This window comes from Periplaneta americana, chromosome 11 (genome assembly GCF_040183065.1).
Source record: "Periplaneta americana isolate PAMFEO1 chromosome 11, P.americana_PAMFEO1_priV1, whole genome shotgun sequence".
In the NCBI taxonomy this organism is placed as follows: Eukaryota; Metazoa; Arthropoda; class Insecta; order Blattodea; family Blattidae; genus Periplaneta; species Periplaneta americana.
Genome location: NC_091127.1, coordinates 31,187,505 through 31,214,805, shown reverse-complemented (window position 1 = coordinate 31,214,805; position 27,301 = coordinate 31,187,505). Strand labels below are relative to the sequence as shown.

Below are 27,301 nucleotides of genomic sequence, written 5' to 3'. Positions count from 1 at the left end.
ACGAACAAAAATTCATATAAATAATAACAAAATGCCCGCACAAAATATATCTTAGACAAAATAGCAAATTAGCCTGCATATAAACATCGATTATAAGGAAATTCCATGACATCAAAAAAATATTTTAGTAATTCGATTCGTTTGCTTTTCGTTGATCAAGAATGCTGATTCTTTTCAAGATGTCAAGAACTGTGTCCTATTGAACCAAAATTTTGGTATCCAACTCTTCACATTTTCCATAGACAAACTATTTTGGAGAACTAAAAGTATAATTGAAATTATTGTAGGGGAGAACTAAAATATTCAAAGCTTGATGCCTTTATTCCACATTTTGTTTTGCATGCTTTTTGCTGGACGTCGTTGGGTATAGTTTTGCTACTCGCCACACTTTTTTATTACCTTACGCTTATTCTGTCTCCATTCTGCAGACTTAGCACATTTTTCAGACTAAGGTAGGTGTCCCTCATATGGCCATGCTAAGGTTTGAGAATTTTTATAGCCGCCATTTTGAAAAAAAATGTAAACCACTTTTTTCTTACTCGTTCTCAGTCTAATGCACTTTCTTAAACCAATTTCCTTTCCCCATAAAAATAGATTTAATTGTCCAAAAAGTCCCAAATTCCAAAAGTCTAGCTAGTGGCCATATCAGGAACATGTGCACATGATATGGCCACCCTTGTTCCATGTTCTACAAATCGTGATTGTTTTCAGTTTGATAGCGCAGTTGTGTTAAAATTAAATAATTTTGTTGTAAAATGAATAAAAATGACACTTAATAATCATTTTTATAATTCAAAAGTATAGTCAAAACAGGTTTTTCCATCAAAATTAAGTTTTTTTTTTTCTTAAAACACAAAATTTTTGCGTAATCCCAGCTATAAGGCATGTAAATTTGTCAGGTGAAAAAATAAAAGTGAAATGAACTTGATATGGCCATGGTGCATTTGATATGGCCATATCAGGAGCAGGTAAGCTTTCACGAAAATCGTTTGATTATGAACAACTCGTAAAAGATATGCCATCAACTACAACACCAATCAACAGAACATTAAAAACTGAATGGAGTACGTTGATTTTCATGAAACAAGTCTTTGAAAAACATGCGTAAAACAAAGGAGACTTACGAGAGAAAAGTAAGAAGAGATCACATTAAAACCGCAAAACAGGCAACTGACGCCATATTGCTCAACCTGACTGGATGGAAAACGATCAAGTGACATACCAGAATGCCCTTTCACTGGATGCTGCTGCAATTTAGCGGATTTTTTGGTTAACTAACTCACAATAGGGGTGGGGGTGGCCATATCAGGAACATGGCCATAACAGGAGCACCCACCTTAATTTAACTATCAGATTCACTCGAAAATTCTTTTAACTAGCGAATGCCCTCCAGTTTCCAGACGTCAACCCAGTGACTTTGCAGCAACACATGATCCCAAGTCGGTATTGTCGATAATGAAACGATGACCGAAGTGATAGACTTCGAATACAGTTAACCCACATGGGAACGAAGGATGAAGACGTCACAAACATCACAAAAATGTATAAAGACAAGGACTTAGGCTATTTATTATCGGTGGAAGGTCACTGCTAAAGGTAAGAGAAGAAACCTCGACTTCGCGAAAAAGGCGACTTGGACTGTTGTTTAATCTGGCACACTACAAGGTGGGTCAAAAGTCGCTTTCCCCAAACACTTCCTTACATTTAATTACGTTCAATTTACATTTGACTACACATTTCTTTACAGATACTTTCAAAACGAACGCCCTATTTCTCGACACAATTCACAACGTTTAGACACTGATTTACAGATGTCAGAACATAACTCACGATTTTTATCGATTTTCACGAATGGCGTTCGATCATCTGTCGCAACTGATGCAGATCCTGCGGTTTCTGAGAAAAAACATCATTTTTCAGGATATCCCACAGCGCAAAAAATTACATGGCGTCAGGTCGCATGATCTGGGTGACCAATACATTCATGGAATTGCTTGTTCAAGAAGTTCCTCACTCACATACCAAAATGAAGTCGTGCTCCATCCTATTATATCAACTGTATATCAGCAAAACGAGGACTGTTTTCAAGACATGTCATCGGAGAAACAGTTGACGCATGAACAGGGTTGCCAACCCACCACTTATTAACCAGCTATTCGTTTTTCAAATTATGACATCTGTATTTGTGTACAAGTATTAAACCTAAGAATCAATATTGGGGAAAGTGACTTTTAACCCACCTTGTATATTGGTCTTCTATATTCACAATGACTGAATGATACGTGATTCATATTCTTCCGTCCTTTTATCTTTCGAATATATTCGTATGGGAAGACCTGAGTTCATAAACTGTATTGCTTCCGTGATATCACAGTAGCAGATCTGCATTTTCCCCTCCCTATTTCTTAATGCACTGGACGCATATCTGGTCTGCTTTCGCAGCAAGAAGTATGACACATAACTTCGCATTTCCTCCCACTTTTGAACAGATGATAGATATAAGGTTCCAAAAGCATGTCGTGTCCTACCTTTGCCGTGGAGTTGCTGGCGGTTGGAGTCCGCCTTGAGGTTCTCGGCAGTGTGCACCAGTTCGTCCAGCTGCGGCTTCTTCTGCTCCAGCTCCCGCAGCACGTTCTGCACACAAACACATGCTGCATCACAAACCACAGCAAACAGCGGATCACCATCAAGCTATCCTGCCTGCCTGACTGCCTGCTCCAGTCTTACTCCAACTTATCCTTATCCTATACTTATTTTTATTCTCATATCTTCTACTATGCCCATCCAATTATAATGACATCATATATCCACTCGCCCACACAATCAACCAACAACCCATCCATAAAGCCTCGTTCACACTTTTCAAGTAACATGAATTGAAATCATTTCATTAGGGGTCATTCCATACAAAATTTTAAGAATACGATAGTGATATCATTAATTTTTTTGGGCTTTTAATATAATGATATTATAAAAATAAATTAAACTGCCAACTATGACCGCCATATCATTAATATTTTAGTCATAGAGATGACTGAAAAATGGGTGGCAGTTACATGCTATCCATAATTTGAAATACTCTATACACCCTATATGAAGTGTCATCGAAACTAAACAGACGCCATTGTAAATCTGAACAACCATGTTTTAATACCTTAAAGACTAATTCGAATAATATTAAGGGATGCTCATAAAAACACCTCATTGAAAAAAAAGAAACAGTTTTATAGTCGAATGCACCAATTTAAATTCATGCGAATTCCATTCGTATTGAAGAAAATTTTATACTTAATCCATCTCTCAAGTTTTATGACGTTATCTCAAAAAACTAATTCGGATAATATTAAGGGATGCTCATAAAAACACCTCCTTGAAAAAAAAAGAAACAGTTTTATATTCGAATGCACCAATTTAAATTCATGCGACTTTCATTCGTATTGAAGAAAATTTTATACTTAATCCATCTCTCAAGTTTTATGACGTTATCTCAAAAAACTAATTCGGATAATATTAAGGGATGCTCATAAAAACTCTTCATTGAAAAAAAAGAAACAGTTTTATTTTCGAATGCACCAATTTAAATTCATGCGAATTTCATTCGTATTCATGAAAATTTTATTCTTAATCCATCTCTCAAGTTTTATGAATACTAATTCGAATAATATTAAGGGATGCTCATAAAACACTTCATTGAAAAAAAGAAACAGTTTTATATTCGAATGCACCAATTTAAATTCATGCGAATTTCATTCGTATTGAAGAAAATCTTATTCTTAATCTCAAGTTTTATGACGTTATCTAAAAAAAACCTATGAATAAAATTATTAATTTTTGTTCCGCTTGCTATGTGTGACGGTCGCAGCATTCGCGAGACTTCATAACGATGAGTAATCTCAAACGTCCGTCTCCCTGACCTTGATCGCGCAACATTCTGTACGACGGGAGAGTCTACCTGCTGAGCTCCTTTGTTCCGGTAAGTTATTTTTATTAAAAACTGACATGATATTTAAGTCAATATTCTGAAATTTTCACAGTGGAATCAATATACCCTAAAGAATTAAACACATGTTTTTTCGTCTGTAAAAATGAATCGCAATTTGTGTTCTATATCATTTTAAATTATTTTACGGCGGGTAACTATTTAAAAAATGATACTTTTTTTTCATTTTGAGGGAATTTATAAACAAGGCTCTCCTCTTTCGAATTGCTTTGAAATCACTTTTACATAGTAAGAAAACTTCAATGAATGAAACCATGTTCTTTGCTAAACCAATATTTTAAATGCAGATTGCTACCAAAATATGAAGAATATAAATATAATTGCGTGAAATTCATATTTAGAACACACAAAATAACCTATTACAATATTTTTAACTTTTGAGACATGGTTCAAAAGCATGCTTTTATGCATGGAATGGCCCTTAGACGAACTTGAAAAGTGTGAACTATGTTTCAAGTTAACTTGAACTCAAATAAAGGTTTGAATTCTCGCGTATCCAGCAAACCCAAACACTTTCACCCACTCACTAATCCATCCACCCATACATAATGACAATGAACATTAACTAAAAAATATTAGCAACACGTAGCGTTATGAAATAATATACGAGAATACAGTGAAATACTTGTCTGGTGGTAGGAGGATGTAACAGCATAGAAGTTGGCAGTACTGCACTATGAGGCGTAAAAAATGGAACTTACAGGATTCACACACCACTCATTAAGACGTTGACAACATATGCAACACAAAGTTAGATAATAATGCATTATAAAAAGATAAATTAAATCATCTGAAATGCAATATGTGAAAGAAAAAAATGAAACATGAAACTAAAATTAAATCAAGACTGGGCTCAGAATCTGAGAAAGGATTTGGTAGTCCTAACACAACATAATACAGTAAAAGAAATAATACAATATGAAACGAGGGGAAAAAAATCTTACTAGACCAACAATAAATGGATAAGGTTGGTGGGCTTGATGCAGTCCGAAACGAAAATAATAAAGAATGAAGTTAGTGCCGAGAATAACGAGATTATGTATCGTGAAGTAGGAGACGGCGGTGCCCAACAAAGGCAAGAACAGTTGACAGCGGACACGGCGCAGTCTATAAACAGAAGTTTAGCGGGTTGCGTGGAAGAGGAGGGGTGAACAAGAGAGAAAAAAGGCGGAACTGAGAGATGTCCGATGTTAAGGGAAAGAACAATCTTAGAACAGGAAGAAAATTGTGTAGAAGAAGAAGCGTACGTCTAAACTAGACAAAATGCACGGTCGTATAGGCGGATGCAAAAATATCAAAGCAACTCAATGTTAAAATACAATAACTGGATACTTTTGGAACTGAATAGAGGTTACATTGTAATGTTTCTGTAGGCAACCTTGAACAATATAACCCTCATGTAGGTACTTCTAAGCAGTTTAGAAAAATCGGACATATTAGATTTCAGCATAGACTCTAAATATTACTTAATTATGGATCATGTTTAGTCAACATTTCATTATATGTAAGCTCGTTAATCTGCAAGATCATGATTCTATATATTCAAATATTATTTTAATATTAATATTGTTATTACAGTTATTACAATTTTATTCTATTATAAAGTGTTGTTTCCCATCTCTGATAACGAATTTGATTGACGTCATGTGCGTCAGGAATCACACCGAGAGCTGAATTTCGGCGAGAGGTGACATACCAGTAGTGAGTGATTTCATAATCAGAGTGCACGGTGTATAACAGTAGCAATGCCCAAGAAAATCGAGCCTTTTTGGAAGGGGAACATAACAACTCTTTCCGATACCAAGTACAATTACGTGAAAATCATAGGAGCCTGCAAAAAACGTGGTTTCGTTATTTCCAAGAAAGGCATTTTCTGTGTACCTAATAAGACTGGCAAAGCTCGGATGGGACTAATTTCAGAGTGGAAAAAGCAAGCAAATCCACCTCCCGTCACAAATCGCCGCACCCCACGAGATGATAGAAATTAATTCCATTCGAGCTTTATCAATCTTATTAAGTATACAGAAGATGACTTTCTTGGAAATAACGAAACCTCGTTTATTGCAAGCTTCTTTTCTTTTCACCTAACTGTACTTCGCATCGGAAAGGACTGTTATGTACCCCTCCCAAAAAGACTCGATTTTCTTGGGAATTTCTTCTGGGAGTCGCCGTGCACTCTGACTATGAGATCACTCACTACTGGTCTGTCACCTCGCGCCACAGTTCAGCTGTCGTGTGACTCCTGACGCACATGTCATTAAAATTCGTTATCAGAGATCGGAAACAACAATGTATAATAAAATTTCATTTCTGGTAGTGTGGAAGAGAATGCCTCACGGCCTTAATTCTACCATAAAATTATATATGTATACAGGGTGTTTCAAAAATACGGGGCATAATTTCAGGTATGTATTTCCCACATGTTCACAATCAAAATAGTTCATTACAACATGTGTCCGGAAATGCTTCATTTCCGAGTTATGGCCTTCACAACATTGAAATTCACCGGAACGTTTTTCTTTCCGCAGGTCGTTGTCATTACAGAAGATGTTCAAAATGTCCACCTCCTGCTTGAATACAGACCTCACATCGATGTCTCATTGACCTGCGAACACGATCCCAAACTCCAGGAGTATTGCGTATGTCCTCAGAACATGCCACAATTCGATTCCGAAGGGATTCCAAATCAGGCACCGGAGACGAATAAACCAATGATTTTAAATGGCCCCACAAGTAGAAATCGAGAGGGTTCAGATCAGGTGAGCATGGAGGATAAGCAATTGGGCCACCTCTACCTATCCATCGATCAGGAACCCTTCGATCCAAGTACCGGCGAGCCGTACGACTGAAGTGTGCAGGGGCGCCATCATGCAAAAAGTGAATGTGTTGACGATTGATCAGTGGAGTGTCTTCTAAAACATGAGGTATGGTGTTTTCCAGGAAGTTTGTGTACGCCTGCCCCGTAAGTCTGTTTACAAGTACATGGGGTCCAACTAATCGATCACCAATGATACCGGCCCACATGTTGAGGGAGAACCGCACCTGGTGATGATATGGAACAGTTGCACGTGGGTTTTCATACGCCCATACATGCTGATTGTGGAAATTTGTTATGCCATCTCGTGTGAACTGTGCTTCATCTGTAAATAATAGTAAGGCAGGAAAGTTCGGATTTACACCACACTGCTGCAAGAACCACTGACAGAACCTAACTCGTGCAGGGTAATCTGCTGGTGACAGGGCCTGTACACGTTGCAAATGATAAGGATACAATTGATAATCTTTCAACAGTCTCCAGACAGTCGTATGAGGAACATTGACTTGCAACGCTACCCTTCGTGTGCTGATAGAAGGAGTCATGTTCACAGTCTCCAAAATCTCCTCCTGTACTTCTGGAGTTGTAGATCTTGGTCGTCCCCTTCCCAAAGCAGGAGAGTTAAATTTTCCATACTCGCACACCCGGTACTGGAGATGTACAAATGTCTTCCGATCTGGACATTGTAACTGTGAGTACCTCTCCTGGTACAAACGACGAGCCAGCGCAGCATTGCCGTCCGCCTTACCGTACATGAAGTGTATCTCTGCCAGCTCTTGATTTGAATACATGTCGCACAGTCTAACGCCTACACAACACTGAATGTAACCTTCGCCTCGGAATGAACTGTCAGAGTGGCCTCTTAATGTCTCCTTTGACGGCAACGACCTGCGGAAAGAAAAACGTTCCGGTGAATTTCAATGTTGTGAAGGCCATAACTCGGAAATAAAGCATTTCCGGACACATGTTGTAATGAACTATTTTGATTGTCTACATATGGGAAATACATACCAGAAATTATGCCCCGTATTTTTCAAACACCCTGTATATGTGTAAATAGGTAGACAAACAGACAAATTCCACACCTGTGGAGTAACGGTCAGCGAGTCTGGCTGCGAAACCAGGTGGCCCGGGTTCGAATCCCGGTCGGGGCAAGTTACCTGGTTGAGGTTTTTTCCGGGGTTTTCCCTCAACCCAATGCGAGCAAATGCTGGGTAACTTTCGGTGCTGGACCCCGGACTCATTTCACCGGCATTATCACCTTCATATCATTCAGACGCTAAATAACCTAGATGTTGATACAGCGTCGTAAAATAACCCAATAAAATAAAAATAAAACAGACAGATATAATTTTATTTTATTTAACGACGCTCGCAACTACCAAGGTTAAATAAGCGCCGTCGGTGTGCCGGAATTTTGTCCCGCAGAAGTTTTTTACATGTTAGTAAATATACTGACATGAGTCTGTCGCATTTAAGCTCACTTAAATATCATCGACTTGGGCCGGGATTGGACACGCAACCTCGGTCTGCCCCTCCCAGGCCGACTCAGACAGACATAGACAGACATACCTAGACAGACACAGACAGAGACAGACATAGGTGAGTACCACTTGAGAATCTCGCGTACCTCCCGGGTATCATAGATTGAATACCACTGCACTAGAGCACAAGAACGACTGCGTTCGAGAGTTATTCTGCTCTTTTAAATATTTGATAGGCGTGATAACACTGTGTTCGTTTACCTGTTGAAAATATACGATACTCGATGCTGGGCATTACTTTCTTTCCTAAGGATTATTAGGCATTCATCGTCCGCGGTAGGATATCAGAACCCGCCATCTTCAGAGAAAATACTAGGAAGTTTGGAGTATATCATCAAGAACTGCTGGACTTGTGAATACGTGGAAAAGCACACATTTTGTATCAAGGGTGGGAACTCAAGTAGCGACCGTAAGACGTAAGCCGATGGTGTTAATACTAAGGCGATATTCGAGCCTCATATCTCAGCCAGACAGTCGCGGAGGGATAATTAATGTATTCAGATTAAATTTTCATCTTTGTTAGCAGTCAGACTTGCAGCTGCTTTTCTTTCCTGTGTTGGCGACAGTGTATTCCTCTGCGCAGACGCGATATAAGTAAATACGATTACGTCCGCGTTGGACTTGCTCAGAGTTCAGTGTTTAACTTTCAGTAATAAGTATATAGCCGTCAGACACTTGTTATGCAAATCGACGTTAACTTCAACAACCACTGAAACAGCTAACATTAACTAAAGAATATGGATTTTCCAGAAGAACTAATTCATCTTGCATGAGACGTATAGTCAGCAGTTATTCGTATATATGATACCTAAGACACTTAGGCCTAAATATAAAAGAAAAATCCATGGAAACAATCAAATGCAATTAAATTATGAAATATATGTCATTTTATTTTAAAGTTCAAGGTGGGGGGGGGGGGTTCAAATCTGGTAACTCCCCTTGCGTACGCCCCTGTAACAGACCTATAGTTCTTCTACTTGAAAGACTTTATGTATCGCATACCATCAGTAGTTCACGGTCAAATAGGAATTGTAATAATTTGAGTTGTGATTATACTGTATTCTACGCATGCGATGGAATGTATTGAAAATAAATACCGAACGATGTTTTTGTAACTGTACGTACAACTGCTGCAACGATGGTCAGGTAGCTAGCAGATAGCTACTAGAGACAGGCAAAATGTCTATCAGACTTGCTCATGACTGTTTACGTCCGTGAGCGGGCTTACGCTTCGTATCGTTCGCCCGCCTGCAACCTTCCCTCACAAGCAGGCAGGCAGTGTGGTTGTACGTGACTCCCAAACAGACCTAAGAGTGACCCGAAAGGACTGTTGGGTTCCGTCGACCTGCGCCAGACTGAGCTGCTTTCAGATGCATCATAAATATCAACCAAGTCATTCAAATCTGACAAGAATCCTACAGATATAGACAAACTACAGAAAATGTAATTTGTTATCTTCTGAAACGTACCGTTAATAAAGACAAAGAAAACTATTTCTCGTCAACATAATATCCATTAAATGCCAACAGTTTTTATAAATTACTTGCACTTTCCTTTTCATCGTAGTAATATAAATTTAATGCAAACCATTCAAACTTTCAGTTTCATAAATAAAAAGAAATCTGCCCTCAGAAGTTAAATAGCAAATCAATCTTCTGAAGAACGAAAAAAACTTTTATACATTTTACAGGTATTCATGGGGCTTTTAATTGTTGATAAGGAAAACGTTAAAATGAAATATTTTTCTTTAATAGTTGTTGATATTCATAATAATTGTTACCAATATCTTTTCATCTTCCCTTCCCTTCCCTTCCCTTCCCTTCCCTTCCCTTCCCTTCCCTTCCCTTCTCAACTAGTCACAAGTTACGAAATGTTACTATTTTGTTGAGTCAGATACTTTGCAGGAATATGAAATGTATAATATTGTCTTATCACTTTATGAATTCTGTAGCGCAATAAATCGTAAAACTGTGTTTCTTTAATCAAGAATTATCTGCCGTGTTGGACCATAAGATAAGATTTTTTTAAGTAACTAAATAGCCAACGAACTTAGGTTTCAAACTAGTACTGTTTCATCTTAACCAGCGCAGACTGGCTTCCGTGAATGCAAGTCACTCTACCTTATAATACAAGCAAACAGGCAGGCTTTCTTGGGTCTCGCCTGGACTGAACCTATAAAACCCGGGCTGAATGGGTTCAGTCTTAGAAGTTAACTTGCTTTGTAGCGTCACCGGAATCCAAGCCTGACGGCAAGCAGGTGCGGACGAGAGTCTTTTCTGATTTGCCGGTCTCTAATAGCTACAGGGCAGCGAGAGAGAGAGAGAGAGAGAGCACTAGGGAACCCAGCTGCCTAGGTAAGTTGTGCGGAAATGTTGCCATTACTTTTCGAATGCCCTAGTATTTACGTACTCCAAGCTGTAGAGCCGTGATAGAAAGAAAAGTATAAATAAATGAGAAAACCGAAAAGTAGAAACATCTGAAGAACAACTGAAATTATAGCAAGGGAAACGGTTGTATCCATATAACGTCCGACAACACCGACCATGTCAAGTGTGAACTCCACCGTGCGATATAAGGAGCAGGGTCCCCTACAGCATTTGCGAGTCCGGTTACGGAACTGCAGAAAACTGTCGTTAAATAAACGAACTGGCAGGTGATCTGTGTACGCAATGTTTGGATGCAAGCCAAGACAGGAGTAGGCCTTCGGTTCCATTAGCTGTTACATTAGGAGACGCTACAAAGGGCGAAGGAAGAGGCTGCGAACCTCGTTGGGATGTCCGCCAAGCTGTTTGTTAATGAAACAAAGCTCGGAGCGCCCCCTATTAACGTATTTAGCCAGAAGGCACGCGCATTCTCGCGCTATCTAAATTACTTCAGTTTGCAGTTGTTCATCTGGTACCACAGGATCTATAATCACTTCAATTTCAGACTTCCAGTATCGTTACGTAGCGATGAAGGCGGTCGGCGTGGAGTTACTATTGCATCATTGTAAGGAGATGAAAACTAAGTTACCATTCCAACGTTACCTACAGCGGAGGAGAAGATGATATTACATTTTACCTAGAGGCGGAAAATTAGTGGTTACCGCATCGTTATCTAGCAAGAGAAGCGAAGTTAATCTATACTAATAATAAATCTGTAGCCGAAATTTTTCCGGTAATTTTCGATTTTCCAAAAATAATTGGTCCTAACATGTATAATTAACCACCCTGAAACCGAAAATCGCTTTTTTGAAATTTTTGTCTGTCTGTCTGTCTGGATGTTTGTTACCTTTTCACGCGATAATGGCTGAACCGATTTATATGAAAATTGGAATATAAATTAAGTTCGTTGTAACTTTTAGGGTATATGGCATTCAAAATACTTTTTTTTTTTTTTTGAAAGGGGGGTTATAAGAGGGCCTGAATTAAAGAAATCGAAATATGTAGCTTATTATTGATTTTTGTAAAAAATGTTACATAATAGAGGTTTCTTTAAAAATGATTTCCGATAAGTTTTATTCTTTGCAAAATTTTGACAGAACTGATAATTAATGAGATAAATGAGTTTTAAAATTAAAATAACGCCATCTACGGCGGTGAAATGAAATAAGAACAAATGACTTCCTCCATAAGGGGCCTTGGACAACAATCGAAAGATATTAAACGTAGCCTAAAGGGAATGTTTCTGTGTTTGTATGAAGTAATATCGGATGCTAAATTAACCGATTTGTATAATTAATTATTATTTCACCATTGGAAAGTGCGGTTTCTCTAGATGGACATAATGCCATAATGTTATTACAGTGACGTATGAGTGAATTGAGAACAGGCAAGATTAAAATAGCTTCTTATGGACAGAAAACTTAATAGGCTATTTTGTACATTCATTAAACTATGGTTGCATGTAATAACAAATAAGAAACATGTTAAAGGAATTGTCACTGCACCAAATGAGTGTCTCTGAACCAAAATGATCGCATTTTAATTATTTAAATAGAATTTAAATTAAGTAACATATTAAACGATTTATCCTTCTATCAAACACGGATGTTCCCTGGATCAAACGTCCTATTTTAATTATGTAATTACTTTATATTTATTTCTAACTGGTGCAGCGGAGCGCACGGGTACGGCTAGTATTACATAATTACCAGGGAGCGAAACTTGTTGCCCGATGAAACAGGTTTGATGTTACTTTACTGTAGCTGGGTTTGTTTACTTGCGCGTGTGTAGTTATGGTCAGCGGTGGAGAGGGATAGGCAGAGACTACAGATTTCCGCATAATAACATGAAGCGCAGAATGAATGTAGGGGAGAGTTGGGTAGTATCGGACAGTGCGTTTCTTTCATCTACCACCAGATGGTAGTACCTGAATGACTTGGTCATGTTTCTATATGCGACATCACAGAAACGTAACCATGTCACTCAGGTACTATCTTCAGGTGGTAGAGGAAAGAAACTTACTGTCCGATACTACCCGATGTTCGATACTACCCAACTCTCCCCTACTTAGTAATTTCTAATAATGCAGAGGAGTCGGTAGTGTAGAGTGTCCAGATTTCCAAACTAAAAAAAAAAAAAACAAAAACAAACAACGGGACACTTATTAATAGCGGGCGGATGTTGATGAAAAGTCATCTTATTTTTCACATTAGAATGATGCATATTAATACAGAAATCGTTTTTATATGTTAATATCAACGTAAAGAAATAATTTGCAATACTGCATTTTTTGACGTTTTTGAACTATAGTCCCAACGCTGTTATTTCCGGCGTGACTCCGCCTCTTTGCTTACGTCTTAGAAAGTGAAGGCCCTATAAAGTCTAGGTAGGTAGTATCGTTCGCCAGTTTTGTTCTTACGTTGCCGAGCTACCATACGAGGAATCTATTTGCCACACCGTTAAACATTATCATGTCGTAGCTCCTATGATAATAAATCAAACGCACTGTAATTGAGCAAATAATTGAGCGGCAAATAACGTCTTCGTGCGCTTTCATGCGAACGCCAACGAAATAGTTAAAATGGCGGGCGATTATATTAAGTATTTATCGAGTCTTAAGAAATGAATCAGCGAATCACAAGACGCACACGTTTAAATGTAGCCGACCTGCAACGCGATTGGCTACCCGAAATTAGAGCGACGGGACTATAGTAGGTCATTTTTATATTTTTCCGGGATTGTTTGGTCATTTTTAATACTTTGAAGAACTTTTATATCATTTGGAATGCATTTTACTTTCTAAACGGCATTTCATACAAGTTGAGAGGATGCGATGGCATTTCTTTCCCCTTCTACTTGCCCTGAGTCCGTCAGTGACAAACCGGTAGCTGTTACCTCTTATACCTGCACCCCTCAAGCTGTACACACTAGCAAATAAAATATTAAATAAAGTGCATAAGTGAATATAAAATACAGTGTCACAGATGTTTGAAAATTACATGTTAGAGTATATTTTTGTGCAGTTCTTACAATATTTTCAACTAATAATTAATTACATTTAGGAATGTCGGTTTGTATTATGAAGTCAGGGGGAGCGACACAGTGCAGATTGTCCCATTGTGTATGCTGTAGAGTAGCAACTAGCGGTGGAGAAAACATTTATCTTCTGTTGTCAGTAGCTTTTAATGTGCCAGTTAATATAAAAAGCAATAAAATTCAATATAAACGCTTAGTGTGGACTTTCAAAATATAGATATTGGTAAACACTTTCAGAAATAAAATTTGTCACTATGTATAAAGTCAATTACTCGAACGTCTGTGAGATGGACATTAGCATCTTCCCCTTCACTGATGGTAGGGCGTGTGAGCAGAGGGGAAAGCTTATCAACCAAACTGAAATGGAGTTTACTTTACCGATAAGTCTGTTAAATCATTTTCTAAGCAAACAGGTCAGTAGTAATTACCTACTGAATAAGTGAATAACAGTGAAGTTTGAGTTTTATAGTTTGGAACAGATTCTAAAGTCTATCCTTCATTCCACTGAAGGCTTCACTTCACATAATGGACAACAGCTTAGTTTAAGTCAGGCCTTTGACCGCTACTGTTCTTTTGTCGGTACGAGGGTGTCTTTAGAATTTATGTTTGGAACGGGGGAAACTTTCACCGTGTCCTGGACAGGACGTTGTGTCCTCAACATGGTTCGGAAAGGATGGAAAATGGATTAGATATTGTACTGTTACATAATAAAGAAAGCTATAGTGTTGTGGGATTTAATCGATTAATCTAACCGATTAATCGATCAATTTCTGTTGTGAAATTACTCGATAAAAATATTTAATCGAATAATCGAGTCGATTAAAGTTAATCGGTTGTACTTGATATTAATTAGTACTACGTTAATGGAAACTCAGACTAAAACCTCCGACAACATTCTTCTCTCAGAAATTGCTCACTTCAAAACACAAAAGTAACGTTACAGCAAATATTTGCACAAACACTTCAGAAAGAGATGTAGATGAGGACAGTGACCTGTCTACCCCTATGGAAAGTTGAAACAGAATGAGAAACCCTTATTACGTTTTATGGTTTTTCAAGAAAACTTTCACCTTGTTGTCAGCTCGTTTTCCTAGCAAATGAAATAGATACTTTTCTGGGATTCGCCCTCCTCATCCCTTAGTCGTGGCTACACTGTGTGCAAGTGAGAGAGTAACTATCTTCTTCTCTTTTCAAAATTTTGCAACCCGATTACAATAGGGGCCAGTCTGCTGTTTTGTTGCAGTTTCTTTACTGAGTTTGTAGATGAAGCTTGTGTGTTTAGTTTGATAAAGGAAAAAAAAATCAGAGTTCTGTGGTCTGTGAAAAGTGAAAACTCCATTATGACATATGAGAATTTGAGAGGTAAACTTAGTGAAACGTTTGGATTTAAATTGAACGATCGTCGGAGAAGTACTTGACAAAAAAAAAAAGTTTTTTTCGTATTTAGTGATGGAAGAAACATTGTTAATAAACGTAGAGCGGCACTTAATTCGAACACTCACATGTTTAAAATCATGGATAAAGCAGTAGGCCTATTATACTTTTTCATTTACGATTGTCTCAAAAATTCCCGGAGAAATAGACATAATAAATTATAAGCGTCATAATAAATATGTTAGTAAGTAACTAACATAGTTGTTTTGTAATATAACGATACAATATATACAGATATACAACATTTAATACTTATGTTTATCACCGAACACAAGTTAAATTTAACAATAATTGTGTATAACAGTATATTAAAATCAGTTAATCGATTAAATTCAAATAGTTTATCGATTAAATATTTTGATCGATCGACTTACTTACTCACTGGCTTTTAAGGAACCCGGAGGTTCATTGCCGCCCTCACATAAGCCCACCATTGGTCCCTATCCTGAGCAAGATAAATCCATTCTCTATCATCATATCCCACCTCCCTCAAATCCATTTTAATATTATCTTCCTATCTACGTTTCGGCCTCCCTAAAGGTCTTTTTCCCTCCGGCCTCCCAACTAACACTCTATATGCATTTCTGGATTCGCCCATACGTTCTACATGCCCTGCCCATCTCAAACGTCTGGATTTAATGTTCCTAATTATGTCAGGTGAAGAATACAATGCGTGCAGTTCTGTGTTGTGTAACTTTCTCCATTCTCCTGTAACTTCATCCCTCTTGGCCCCAAATATTTTCCTAAGCACCTTATTCTCAAACACCCTTAATCTCTGTTCCTCTCTCAAAGTGAGAGTCCAAGTTTCACAACCATACAGAACAACCGGTATTATAACTGTTTTATAAAAATCTAACTTTTAGATTGTTCGACAGCAGACTGGATGATAAAAGTTTCTCAACAGAATAATAATAGGCATTTCCCATATTTATTCTGTGTTTAATTTCCTCCCGAGTATCATTTATATTTGTTACTGTTGCTCCCAGATATTTGAACTTCTCCACCTCTTCAAAAGATAAATTTCCAATTTTTATATTTCCATTTCGTACAATATTCTCGTCACGAGACATAATCATACACTTTGTCTTTGATATTTACTTCCAAACCTTTCTCTTTACTTGCTTCCAGTAAAATTCCCGTGTTTTCCCTAATCGTTTGTGGATTTTCTCCTAACATATTCACGTCATCCGCATAGACAAGCAGCTGATGTCACCCGTTCAATTCCAAACCCTCTCTGTTATCCTGGACTTTCCTAATGGCATATTCTAGAGCAAAGTTAAAAAGTAAAGGTGATAATGCATCTCCTTGCTTTAGTCCACAGTGAATTGGAAACGGATCTGACAGAAACTGACAGCACTAGAAATTATGCTACAACAGTAGGCCTACGATTAGCTAGCGATGGAAAAACCTTGCTAGAAGCTTACTATGTGGGCTTACTTATGATTACTTAGTTTTGGTGCCGAATAGATACCATACTACGTATTAGACTCAAACGAAGCGACAGAACATCTAGTCTTGCCTTCCTTTACAGGGGAAGTAAGGCAGAAAATACTCATACTATGTTGTAGAAGAATCCTATTCTGAATAAAGACACAAACTTCATAAGCCATTTCTCGCCTGTAAGGCGTTTTTAAGGAGTTTTTATCGTAATACAGGGATGGCAAAAAGAGGAACAAATGGATGAATTAATGAATAAATGGAAAACGAAACGTAATCTAAAATATATTGGCGGTTCGATCATACTTGCTGCGAGATTATAGGGGTGAACAAACTACCTTTATGAGCTGAAAGCTTATGTTACTAGCCAGAAAATGTCACGTAAATACAGTTTTATTTTTCAGCAACGGGTATTTTCGACCTTTTTCAACATGTGGCACACTAAAGTTGTAATTTAAAATCCCGGGACACACTCATATACGGTAATCTAAAACGAGTGGTTTCCAACCAGAGGGGAATTTTGAATGTTTTTAGGCGGGCATGAGGACCTTAACATAGAAATAAATGAGATAAATGTATATTTTATACGCATTATTTTTTAATCAACATAAGGAGGGGGGATGACTGTGTGATGAATGGAGAAAGGGCGCATGGGACAAATAGGTTGAGAAACGCCGAACAAAATAAATATTCACAAATAGGACTAACACACATTTTTTGTACTTTTATTTGAAGTTTATGTTAGGAATGTAAAATTTAATAAAATTGAATTATTACAATGCAATAATATATGTGTAATAATTATGACACTATACATGTTTTCTTTAATTTATTACTTAGGATATATTAAAAAAATAATATTATTACATGTTTTGCCGAAGTATTTAATGAACGAAACATTTTTTTTTGTTTCATAAAGGCAATAAAATTTGGTATTTCTTAAGGTTAGTACGATATTCCAACTTCAGTATCTGGCAACCCTAGCTGCGCGTCTTCTTTGCCCAAATTTCCCCATCCACGGGATAAATTGAGTATAGTTAAACTTAGGGTTATTATTATGATAAAGAGAGGCCAACATACTCGAAAATTCAATAGAATTGTTCTAGAAGGTCAAAGCGCTAACATATAAAAAATTGACTGGAAAATTTTATCAACAGTAATCTCACTAGAGGTTTTGATTTGTCTAGAGAAAATCAAAACTTGAGTGGGATTTAATTGACTATTACACGATCAGGAGAAAGTATATAAAGATTAGAAGAAATAAAGTACTCTAACACAATAAGATATTAATTGACTTACTAAAACATGTACTAACTGTCTTGGAAATACATTATTGTACTATCTCATCATTACAAACATTCCGCTAGTTGACAGTAGTGTGTTATGATTAGAGCTTCTCTTGTTACCAGTTATGCCAACTATATAATCTTCATTGAACACTATGGACGATTACTGGTCAAGAAGACATTGTTAAATCAGTTTCATTTTTATTAAAATAGTTGCATTCCAGTTCAATTATCAACAGTAATCTCACTAAAGGTTTTGATTTATCTAGTGAAAATCAAAACTCGAGTGGGATTTAATTGACTATTACACGATTAGAAGAAATTACATAAACATGAGAAGAAATAAAGTACTCTAATATAATCAAACATTGACTTATTGAAATTCTATTTCACTAATGTTAGCTTCACCAAAATCTTGGAAAGCAATGTTTGAACGGAGCTGCCATTTTCAGTTGACTGTCTATGCTGTAAACAAATGACGATCGCAGAATATGTTTTATAAAACAGTAAAGAATTTGCAGCTCGAAATGTTGTCAAACAAAGAAACAAATGTTAGGGTGGTGATAAAAACAAACAAATGCTAGGTAAGCAATAAAATTAAACAAATGCTAGGGAAGCGATAAAATTGTGTTGATTGGTTGAAAGACGTCCTTTCGTATCTTTTTATTTGTCAAAAGTAATATGACGTAGTAAAGGCGTAATAGTCTAGAGAAACTCAAAACTCGAATGGGATTTAAGTTATTATTGCACGATTAGAAGAAAGTATATGTTTAAATATTAGAAGAGATAAAGTACTCTAATACAATGAAACAAGTACTAAACTGTCTTGGAAATGTATTATTGTACCGTCTCATCATTACAAATATTCCGTTAGATGACAGTAGTGTGTTATGATTAGCTGTTTTCTTGTTACCAGTTATGCCAACCATACAATTTTCATTGAACTCTATGGACGATTACTAGTCAAGAAGCCTTTGTTGAATCAGTTTCATTTTTATTAAAACAGTTACATTCCACTTCAATTAGCAATATAATTAAGCTATCTCTGATATGTGAATATCCATAATCTGATACAGCAGGAGCTATAACATAATCTAAATAATATAAACAAGATAAATGATAGAAAAGTTTTAATTAAGGATGATGAAATAAACATGAATCATTTAAAAAAATACAATTATTATTATTCAAAGAACAATGTTGGCAAACAAAGAAACAAATGCTAGGGAGGTGATAAAAGTGTAGGATAAGCAGCCATGATGGGTTGAAACACGTCGTTCTGCGCCGTTTTATTGGTCAAAAGTAGTATGACGTAGTAAAAGTGTAATAGTCATGGTAATAGGCTATGGATCTCTAAACTAAAAAAAAGGTTGTTTTTATGCAAATATATTTCATTTCCTCATTGTAATCTAAGTGGAAAGGGAGTCTTCAACTCACGAGCTAGTACTGAATTAATTTGGAACTTCCTTCACGTAAAGCATCAAATTCTCGTACGAAAATTATCTCAGAAACGCCGAGCACTCACTCAGTATGCTAACTTGGAGACTTTGTTTTCTCTTGCACGGTTCTTACTGGATCTTGTATCACAATAGACTTGAAGCAGGGCTCGCCGGCTTTGCGATGCTTATCTCCAAACGCCCCCGCCGAGCTGGTTTCGTATCTCTAATATGAGAATTATGTTAATGGCGAGCTTCAAACTGCCTCTCTCCGCTCATAAAATGCTCTATCTCGCCCCATACTTCTCCAGCCGTTATCTATTGCGATATGTCAGCTAGGCTTAATCGATGAGACTCCTTGTTTAAAGGTCCCGGAACCTCCTCCGGGGCTATTCTCTTTCTTTAGAGATAAAACAAAGAAAAAATAATAACACCAGATATTCAGGCTATGAAATGGAAACCTGAGTTTTGACCCGTACAGATCCTATGCAATTTATGGCACATAAAGCTCTCTTTGAGCTGAGTATCTCCTGCAACTTCGGTTTTCTTTAGCATTCCGAATCCAAGATTGCTTCATAATCAGACATAACTAGAGCTAGGAACTTCGTACCGATCCTTATCGTCCTATGCAGAGTACTGTCGGTGACTCAGGAGAAGACAAGAGCGGACTGAGGAGGAAGGGATGTGAACAGATAACGTACGACAACACGTGCAATTTTTGTACTGCAGTAAGCGGAAACATTAGGTCTCCTTCTGTTCAACTTGGCTTTAAAATTCCATACGCATTGTTACTCATGTTTCCTGTACGAGTAATAACCTGGCTACTGGGATGCTTATCTGAGCGATGTTTGTAATAATGAGCAGCGATAGTCAAGAAGGTCACATTCTTTCCGCTCGTCTTCTCCTGAGTAACAGACAGTACGTCCAGCCAGGTGCGACGTCATCAAAACACAGCTACAGCTACTCATAGAAATAGGAACGTACATTGGAAAGGAAAACAAACTCGTCGTCAAGGCAATATTCCCGTTTCCGGAAAAGAAAGATCTATGAGACATTCGTAAATGCACAGCTAGTTACATAATTATTTTTATGTACAACTATACAAATTGTTACGTAGATATAGATTGACATTGATAGAATTGGTCTTTACAAATTTACATCACTTACACCTATAAAATATAATACAGGGTGTAACATTTACAGAACTGATGCAAAACAATTGGTTAATAAAATAATACATTCCGTAAATTTGGTTTTGTATGTATGTATGTACATGTATGTATGTATGTATGTATGTATGTATGTATGTATGGTTGTATGTATGTAGGATAAAGTTGCCTAATTCCGTGATATCCCTAATTCCGTGACACTTTTTTAACTAAATGTCCCGGGATTGGGTATCCTGCTAGGAAGTTTACCGATGTCTCAAAAGTAGGCGAAAGATGCACTCTTTCGAGGAAGATGTCTGGCGCTATGGACGAACGTCATAGCTTTGATAGCTTTGACCGACATTGAATTTTAAAAATGTATCACGGGATTAGGGGTATCACGGAATTAGGCAACTTTACGCTATGTATAAATACCCGGTGGCAATGGTAACTAATATACTCAATGACAAATAACAACAAACACAATTAATAATAAATTAATAATAATAATAGTATAATAATATTAACAGGGTAAAAGGTAAGGTAAAGGTATCCCCGTAACATGCCATGAAGGCACTTGGGGGGCATAGAGGTAGAGCCCCATGCTTTCCATGAACTCGGCACTAGAATGAGGTGGTGTGGTCGGCACCACGCTCTGACCGCCTTTTACCCCCGGGAAAGACCCGGTACTCAATTTTATAGGAGGCTGAGTGAACCTCGGGGCCGTTCTGAAAGTTTGGCAACGAGAAAAAATCCTGTCACCACCTGGGATCGAACCCCGGACCTTCCAGTCCGTAGCCAGCTGCTCTACCAACTGAGAATATTAACAGGGAGCATCCTAAATTATATGAAGCACGATCACTTAAAATAACATTTAAAGTAAATCTAATTTGTATATTAATCCTAAGTTCGAACTAAAACCCACGAGTATGTTATGTTCATACATGCACAAGTACCTTTCAGCACTACGCTCATTTCGCTGTCAACTCACTCACTACACTGGAACTACGACACATTTCACCGACACTATCACGATTTCACTAACACTTCAAAAACATTTCACTGTTGAAATACTTTGCTTTACCACTATAACTATAAAACTTCACTGACACAACACACTTCTTCACTGATACAACACTTCAAATAACAAAACATTCATTACATCCTTTAAATAGTGTGCATAATATATTACCATCCATAGTAAAGTCCTTAAGCCTATTTTTTAATACATTGTTGGTTATTGGTAAAGCCTTTAGTAAGTCTGCAGGTAAAGCATTCCAGTCCCTGATAGTACGATTGAGAAAAGAAAACTTTCCAGTGTCCGTCCTCTGTTTCTTTCCCTCAGTTTATGTGAGTGGTCGTTCCTTGAAGAGTAATTTGGCGGCTGCAACCTATTTTTTATTTCTCTCCAGCAGGCTCACCTCTGTATGTTTTGAACACTGCGCACAATCGAATTCGCGTTGTCCTGTCCGTGAGTGTGTCCCATTTTAATGTTGAATTATTACAACAACGCTTGAGAGCCAGTTTTTGAATCTTTTCCAATGTCTTAATATGTTCTAATCTGTAAGGATCCCAACATGCAGCACCACCCATTACTGGACGAACTATGCTGAAAAACGGGCTGTAGAAATTATTGAACCACATACACACATGCGATCATCTTATTAGAGTTGTCGAATTTTTTCCGAAACTGCCAACGGCAGATAAATGCTAACGCCACCGAGGTGACGAAACATGTTGGGAACAGAGTTGGCTATGACGGGGAATCCCAGCTTACATCTATCCGCGAGGCCTTTTTCCTTGTCACGTTGAAAACAATGAGAGGTTTGTTGACGGCGACATCAATATATCGATTCTCTTTCGAGTCTTTCCTAGAGCCAGTCATATCAATAATCAATAAGAGAGAACGTTTGCTCCCTTGTGCGGTTAGTGATCCTGTATATTCCCAACCTTCCCCTTCGCCCCTCAGCCCAAACAGACCAGGACGACAGTCAGAAATGCGACCACACAGGCCTGTGACGTTTAAAAGCTGAATTGCCAAGTTGCCATGATGTCCCGTACATGGCTAATCTAATTTAAATGTCATGCATTGTTGTCACTTTGTCGGTAATACAGAAATCCATATACAGATAGATATCCCAGATGGTTTCAGGAACTTGGTTAGTAACGGTAATCGTTTTCCCTTCATTTTGTGGAACTACAGTCCAATAATGAACCTTTGTGTAACAACATCAAGTAGATAATCACAATTCATAGTTCAGTCAAGGGCAAATAATTACTTTAAATAAAAGAAAAATAATATTTAACAACTGGCAAACTATACCGTAAGACAAAAAAAAAGTTTTGAAAAATAGTGTTAGTAACCGAATAATCTTTCCTCTTGTCGCTAGAGAAATCACATCTGATACAAAAATACTGATGTATCTTTTAAATAACAATTTAACGGAGTTACGCAATAAGAGACCAAGCGCCAAAAACCTGTTTCGAGATATTGGACATTGAAATAATTCTGTTTTTTTTATAAAACATTTTACGCAAGAAGTATTATATAACCCGTCTGACGAAACATTGCAGTTTTCAGATGAGGGCGCTCGTGTGTCGCGAATGCGATCCGCTCAGTCTCGATGCGTGGCGAGTCAGCTGGAGAAATGTTGGTACAGTCTGACAATAAAAACATCAACAGCTGTTATGAACGTAATCAAATACAATTACCAATACCATAGTTGAATTTACTTTTTCTGTCATGATATATATCCGTACTTTATTCCAGAAGTAGCTGTATCCCCGAGGCAGAGGTCTCAATTTTATTTGCACTATCAGTTGAACTGCTGTATCTGTGCTGCCACCTGGCCTATCATAATCCATCTCATCTTCATCACACTCTTCGTCACTACACACAATGCCTATGTTTATTACTACCCTTTTTATTTCCTCTTCCATTAACGCGTCACGACGCCAATATTCGTCCTCGATAAGTTTAACAGATTGGCAGCATTTTATCCAGACTTCTTTGCTGATTTCGTTTATTGATTGTGCGGTAATTTGTTTCAAAACTGACAGCCTCCAGAATGTATCATTTCCGTCATTAAACTGTATCTTTTCTTAACAGCATTCAGAAGTTTGCGTAGGGTCGGAATTTCTTTTCTCTTCCCATAAAACTCCAAATATGTTCTGCGGATGACACATTTTTTTCAAAATCATCAAGTACAATTTTCTTTGGATGTGGGCGGCTTTCACCAGGAGTTGAAAATTGTCCTCCAATGCTCTTTGCTTCCTCACCTCCTTAGCTATAGTATGTTTTGTTCTTTCAATCTTCCCCACCGCCGTTGCTGTTCTTTTCACAGCGTTCGTTACTGGAATGATAAGACCTATCTTTTTCTCTTCTTTACAAAATTTTAGCACATTGTATATAATATTTCTGCTTTGCGAGTGTAAGACTTCGCGTGACGAGTGTCTCGGCGGAGTTTCCATTCGCTCTTGTGTGCACACACACTTCCGATACCGACTAGCAGACTGAACGAACTGAACTGAGGCATTTCTTTACTGCAGCGCTGTGCATAGTACGTCAGAACAGGGTGACGTAATGCAGTATCGAGCGCATGTTTATGTCCAAGCTTACTCTACCTGCCGTCTGCAATGATTCTTCAGACAGGTTATAACATTCATACTATTATAAAAAATAGCACAAATAATACCAAAAAAGGCCAACTGATTTTTAATAAGACACCAGCAGTTGAATTAATATTTCAAAGCAAAATAAATAAAGGAATTTATCCAATAAACGAAATCTTGCTTATAGATTGCAACAAAATTCAGATATCGCATTCTTGATTTTTTTTCAGAGTTAAATTAGCTGTCATCAAGAGATCTGTGCAAATATATCATTTTTTTCAAATTGCCGATTGGTCTATTATTATGTAACTCCGTCCAATTATTGAACTAGTATCTAGTAATAATAATAATAATAATAATAATAATAATAATAATAATCTTTGTCGTGATCTCGCTATCCACTAGAAATTTGCCAACATTTCTGAAATTGAGACTCGGAATCCAAGAGGGGCCCAATATTTAATCACTTTCAAAATTTATTTCTCATACAAAATAATTAGTAGAATTAATAATTATATATAATAATAAATAAATTTTCAGTCAAATACACTTTTCAGTTTGTGAGGTCAGATAATCTGTTACATCACAATATTTAATACAAAGTCACTAATATTTTCGACTTTAAAAAGTCATCATCAGGTGCATGAGAAGCAAACAATTTTAATTAGGTGATGGTTGATCTAACAATTAATAATATAGTAAGTAATGCACATGCTGGCATTTACTAGTATGTAAGTTTCGTGCCTCTTCAGGTAAACTGTACATGGTAAAGCTGAACACTGATGTTAGATTCTCGTATGTATATAAGACAAGGAAAGGCACAGCATGATATTAACTTTATACAATTAAGGCTAAATATTCTTATTGGGTCATATCATTAAAATTAAATTTGTGCAATTTGATATCAACTATGTTAAAATGTTATATATAATGTATAAATTTAAAAGGGGTTGGAAAAAGCTGTGATGCAAATGCTGTTGGTATTGTGATGTAACAGATTATCTGACCTCATAAACTGAAAAGTGTATTTGACTGAAAATTTATTTATTATTATATATAATCATTAATTGTATTCACACTTTTCTGAACCAACATGTCTTTTAAATTAATTAGTAGAAGCTTGTTGCCATGGTTATATTGTACTTACGAAACAAAAAATAGTCAGAGGCATTTTGTAGCAAAAGCAAACATTGTTTTTCAATTTCCCAAAAGTTTGATGTAATGGACTTCGGCCCCTCTTGGATTCAGGGTCTCAATTATAAATCCAGTTTGCTGGACAATGTCGAAGAAAATAAGGTATTAAATTTGGTCTACAGGCCTTCTTGATGAGCAAAGCTGAAGAATAGGCCTAACGAATGACCATATAGATTTGAGACAATCTAACAAAATTCATACCACAATTTTAGTTTCATGATATAGGTTTTAAGTTTAAATACATAGGCCTATTCCTGTGCCCAAATCTTATACAACTGAAATTGTCTTCCTCATTTATGTCTATCTTGACCGATATACTTCATGTCAGGACTGACTGATGAAATCAAGCTCAAGTGAAAGTTCACATGTGCTTTAGTTATAAATATTTTTGTCTCAAAAGTTTTAATACACTAGTTTCCGAAATAAATTACTGTAACGGATGGTCTGAATCACCCTATATATTTATGAATTCTTGGGAGAATACTGTTGACATGTGCACACCGAAGTAAGAAACAACTTCAGTTTCTCGAGAGCATCTTCTGGTGTTATCAAAACTCATAATTTCATATAAAGTTTCGTAGTTATGTTTTAAAAGTTTTAGGCCTATAACTAAATTTAAAAATATATATAGTTTGTAAACTGATGTTCAAATATACCTGACCCCTACTAATCGATAGTGATCGATAATTTGTTCGTTTAAGCATGTATTATTTAGTTACTACCTCTAATAGATGGCGAAAATAACAATCACTGTCGCAAATAGTAATTTAATATACTCTCACATTATAGAATTAAAAATGTCATCCCTATCTAATGGTTTTAAAAAGCACTGGGTTTAAGTTCGCTTACACGATCAAAAAACTCTAGGTCAGATCTTCCGTGTTCATCAGATGTTATCTGAAACTGACAAGCCACCAAGTGTTCCACTGAGGTAGGAAAGAGAACCGGTACCGGTACCCGGTGTGTATGTATGTATGTATTTATTTATTCACACTGCAAATGGGTATATACTCGGTGGCAGTGGTAACTAATTACACTCAATAATGACAATTAATAATAAACACAACTAATAAAAACAATAATAATTAATAATAATGATAAATAGACTTCGTTGAATTGCCACACGCAGCATGCAATCCGGTTGCCGATGTACGGTAGTATAGAGGAGGTGAGCGACCGCCCGGTCTCGTAGTATAAGCAGTTCATGTTAAGAGTTGTGACTGGTCCAAATAGACGAAGCAGCTACAGCTAATGTATACCTATGTAAGCATTTGTTTTTGCATTACTGTGGTTGGAATAGTCAAAGCTTAACATTTGTTCAGTGCAGACAAGAATTCAATCAAACATACTACAATGAGAGAGCTGCTGTTCCAAACAATTGCCCCTGGAATACCCTTACCCCCGCAACCAGTCTTGACCCGTTGGAAAACGTGGTTGGATGCTGTTAATTATTATGCAGAATATTATGGCAAAATAATGGAGATAATTGATGCAATGGATAGCACAGACAGTTCCGCTGTTGCAGCTGTAAAATCATTGCCTTCTCAACAGCTATTGGAAGATATTCTGTTCAATGATTCTAATTTTAAAATCGTGTCCAAAAGCATCACCCTGTTAGAATCGTCTAAACTACAACTCTCAGACGCCCTTAATATAGTGCATAAAGTATCACAAACCGTTATCCAAAATAACAATTCACTAAGTTGAGAAACATTATTGCTAAAAATTCTGCCTATTCACAACTTCGTATTATAAAATATGATGTACTATCAAGTCACGACAAGACGTCTGAAGTTGGTGTACTAGAAAGTAGTGACTTTCCATTCTTCAAATATGCACCTATTACATCGTGTGATGTTGAACGTACATTTTCCCAATATAAAAACTGTTTGAGTGACCATCGCAGAGGTTCACTTTGCAGTCGCTCAAACTGTAC

General features: G+C 37.0%; 1 protein-coding gene across 12 annotated transcripts in view; it reads right to left on the bottom strand.

Moving 5' to 3' along the window:
* The window catches only part of Dys (Dystrophin), a 2,834,509-nt gene that overhangs the window by 1,515,534 nt on the left and 1,291,674 nt on the right, over positions 1–27,301 (bottom strand). For all 12 annotated transcript variants that reach the window (XM_069839232.1, XM_069839233.1, XM_069839235.1 and 9 more), the window contains one exon: positions 2,529–2,634. In XM_069839232.1, the coding sequence (XP_069695333.1) occupies positions 2,529–2,634 (106 nt within the window). The remainder of the gene's footprint in view (positions 1–2,528; positions 2,635–27,301) is intronic.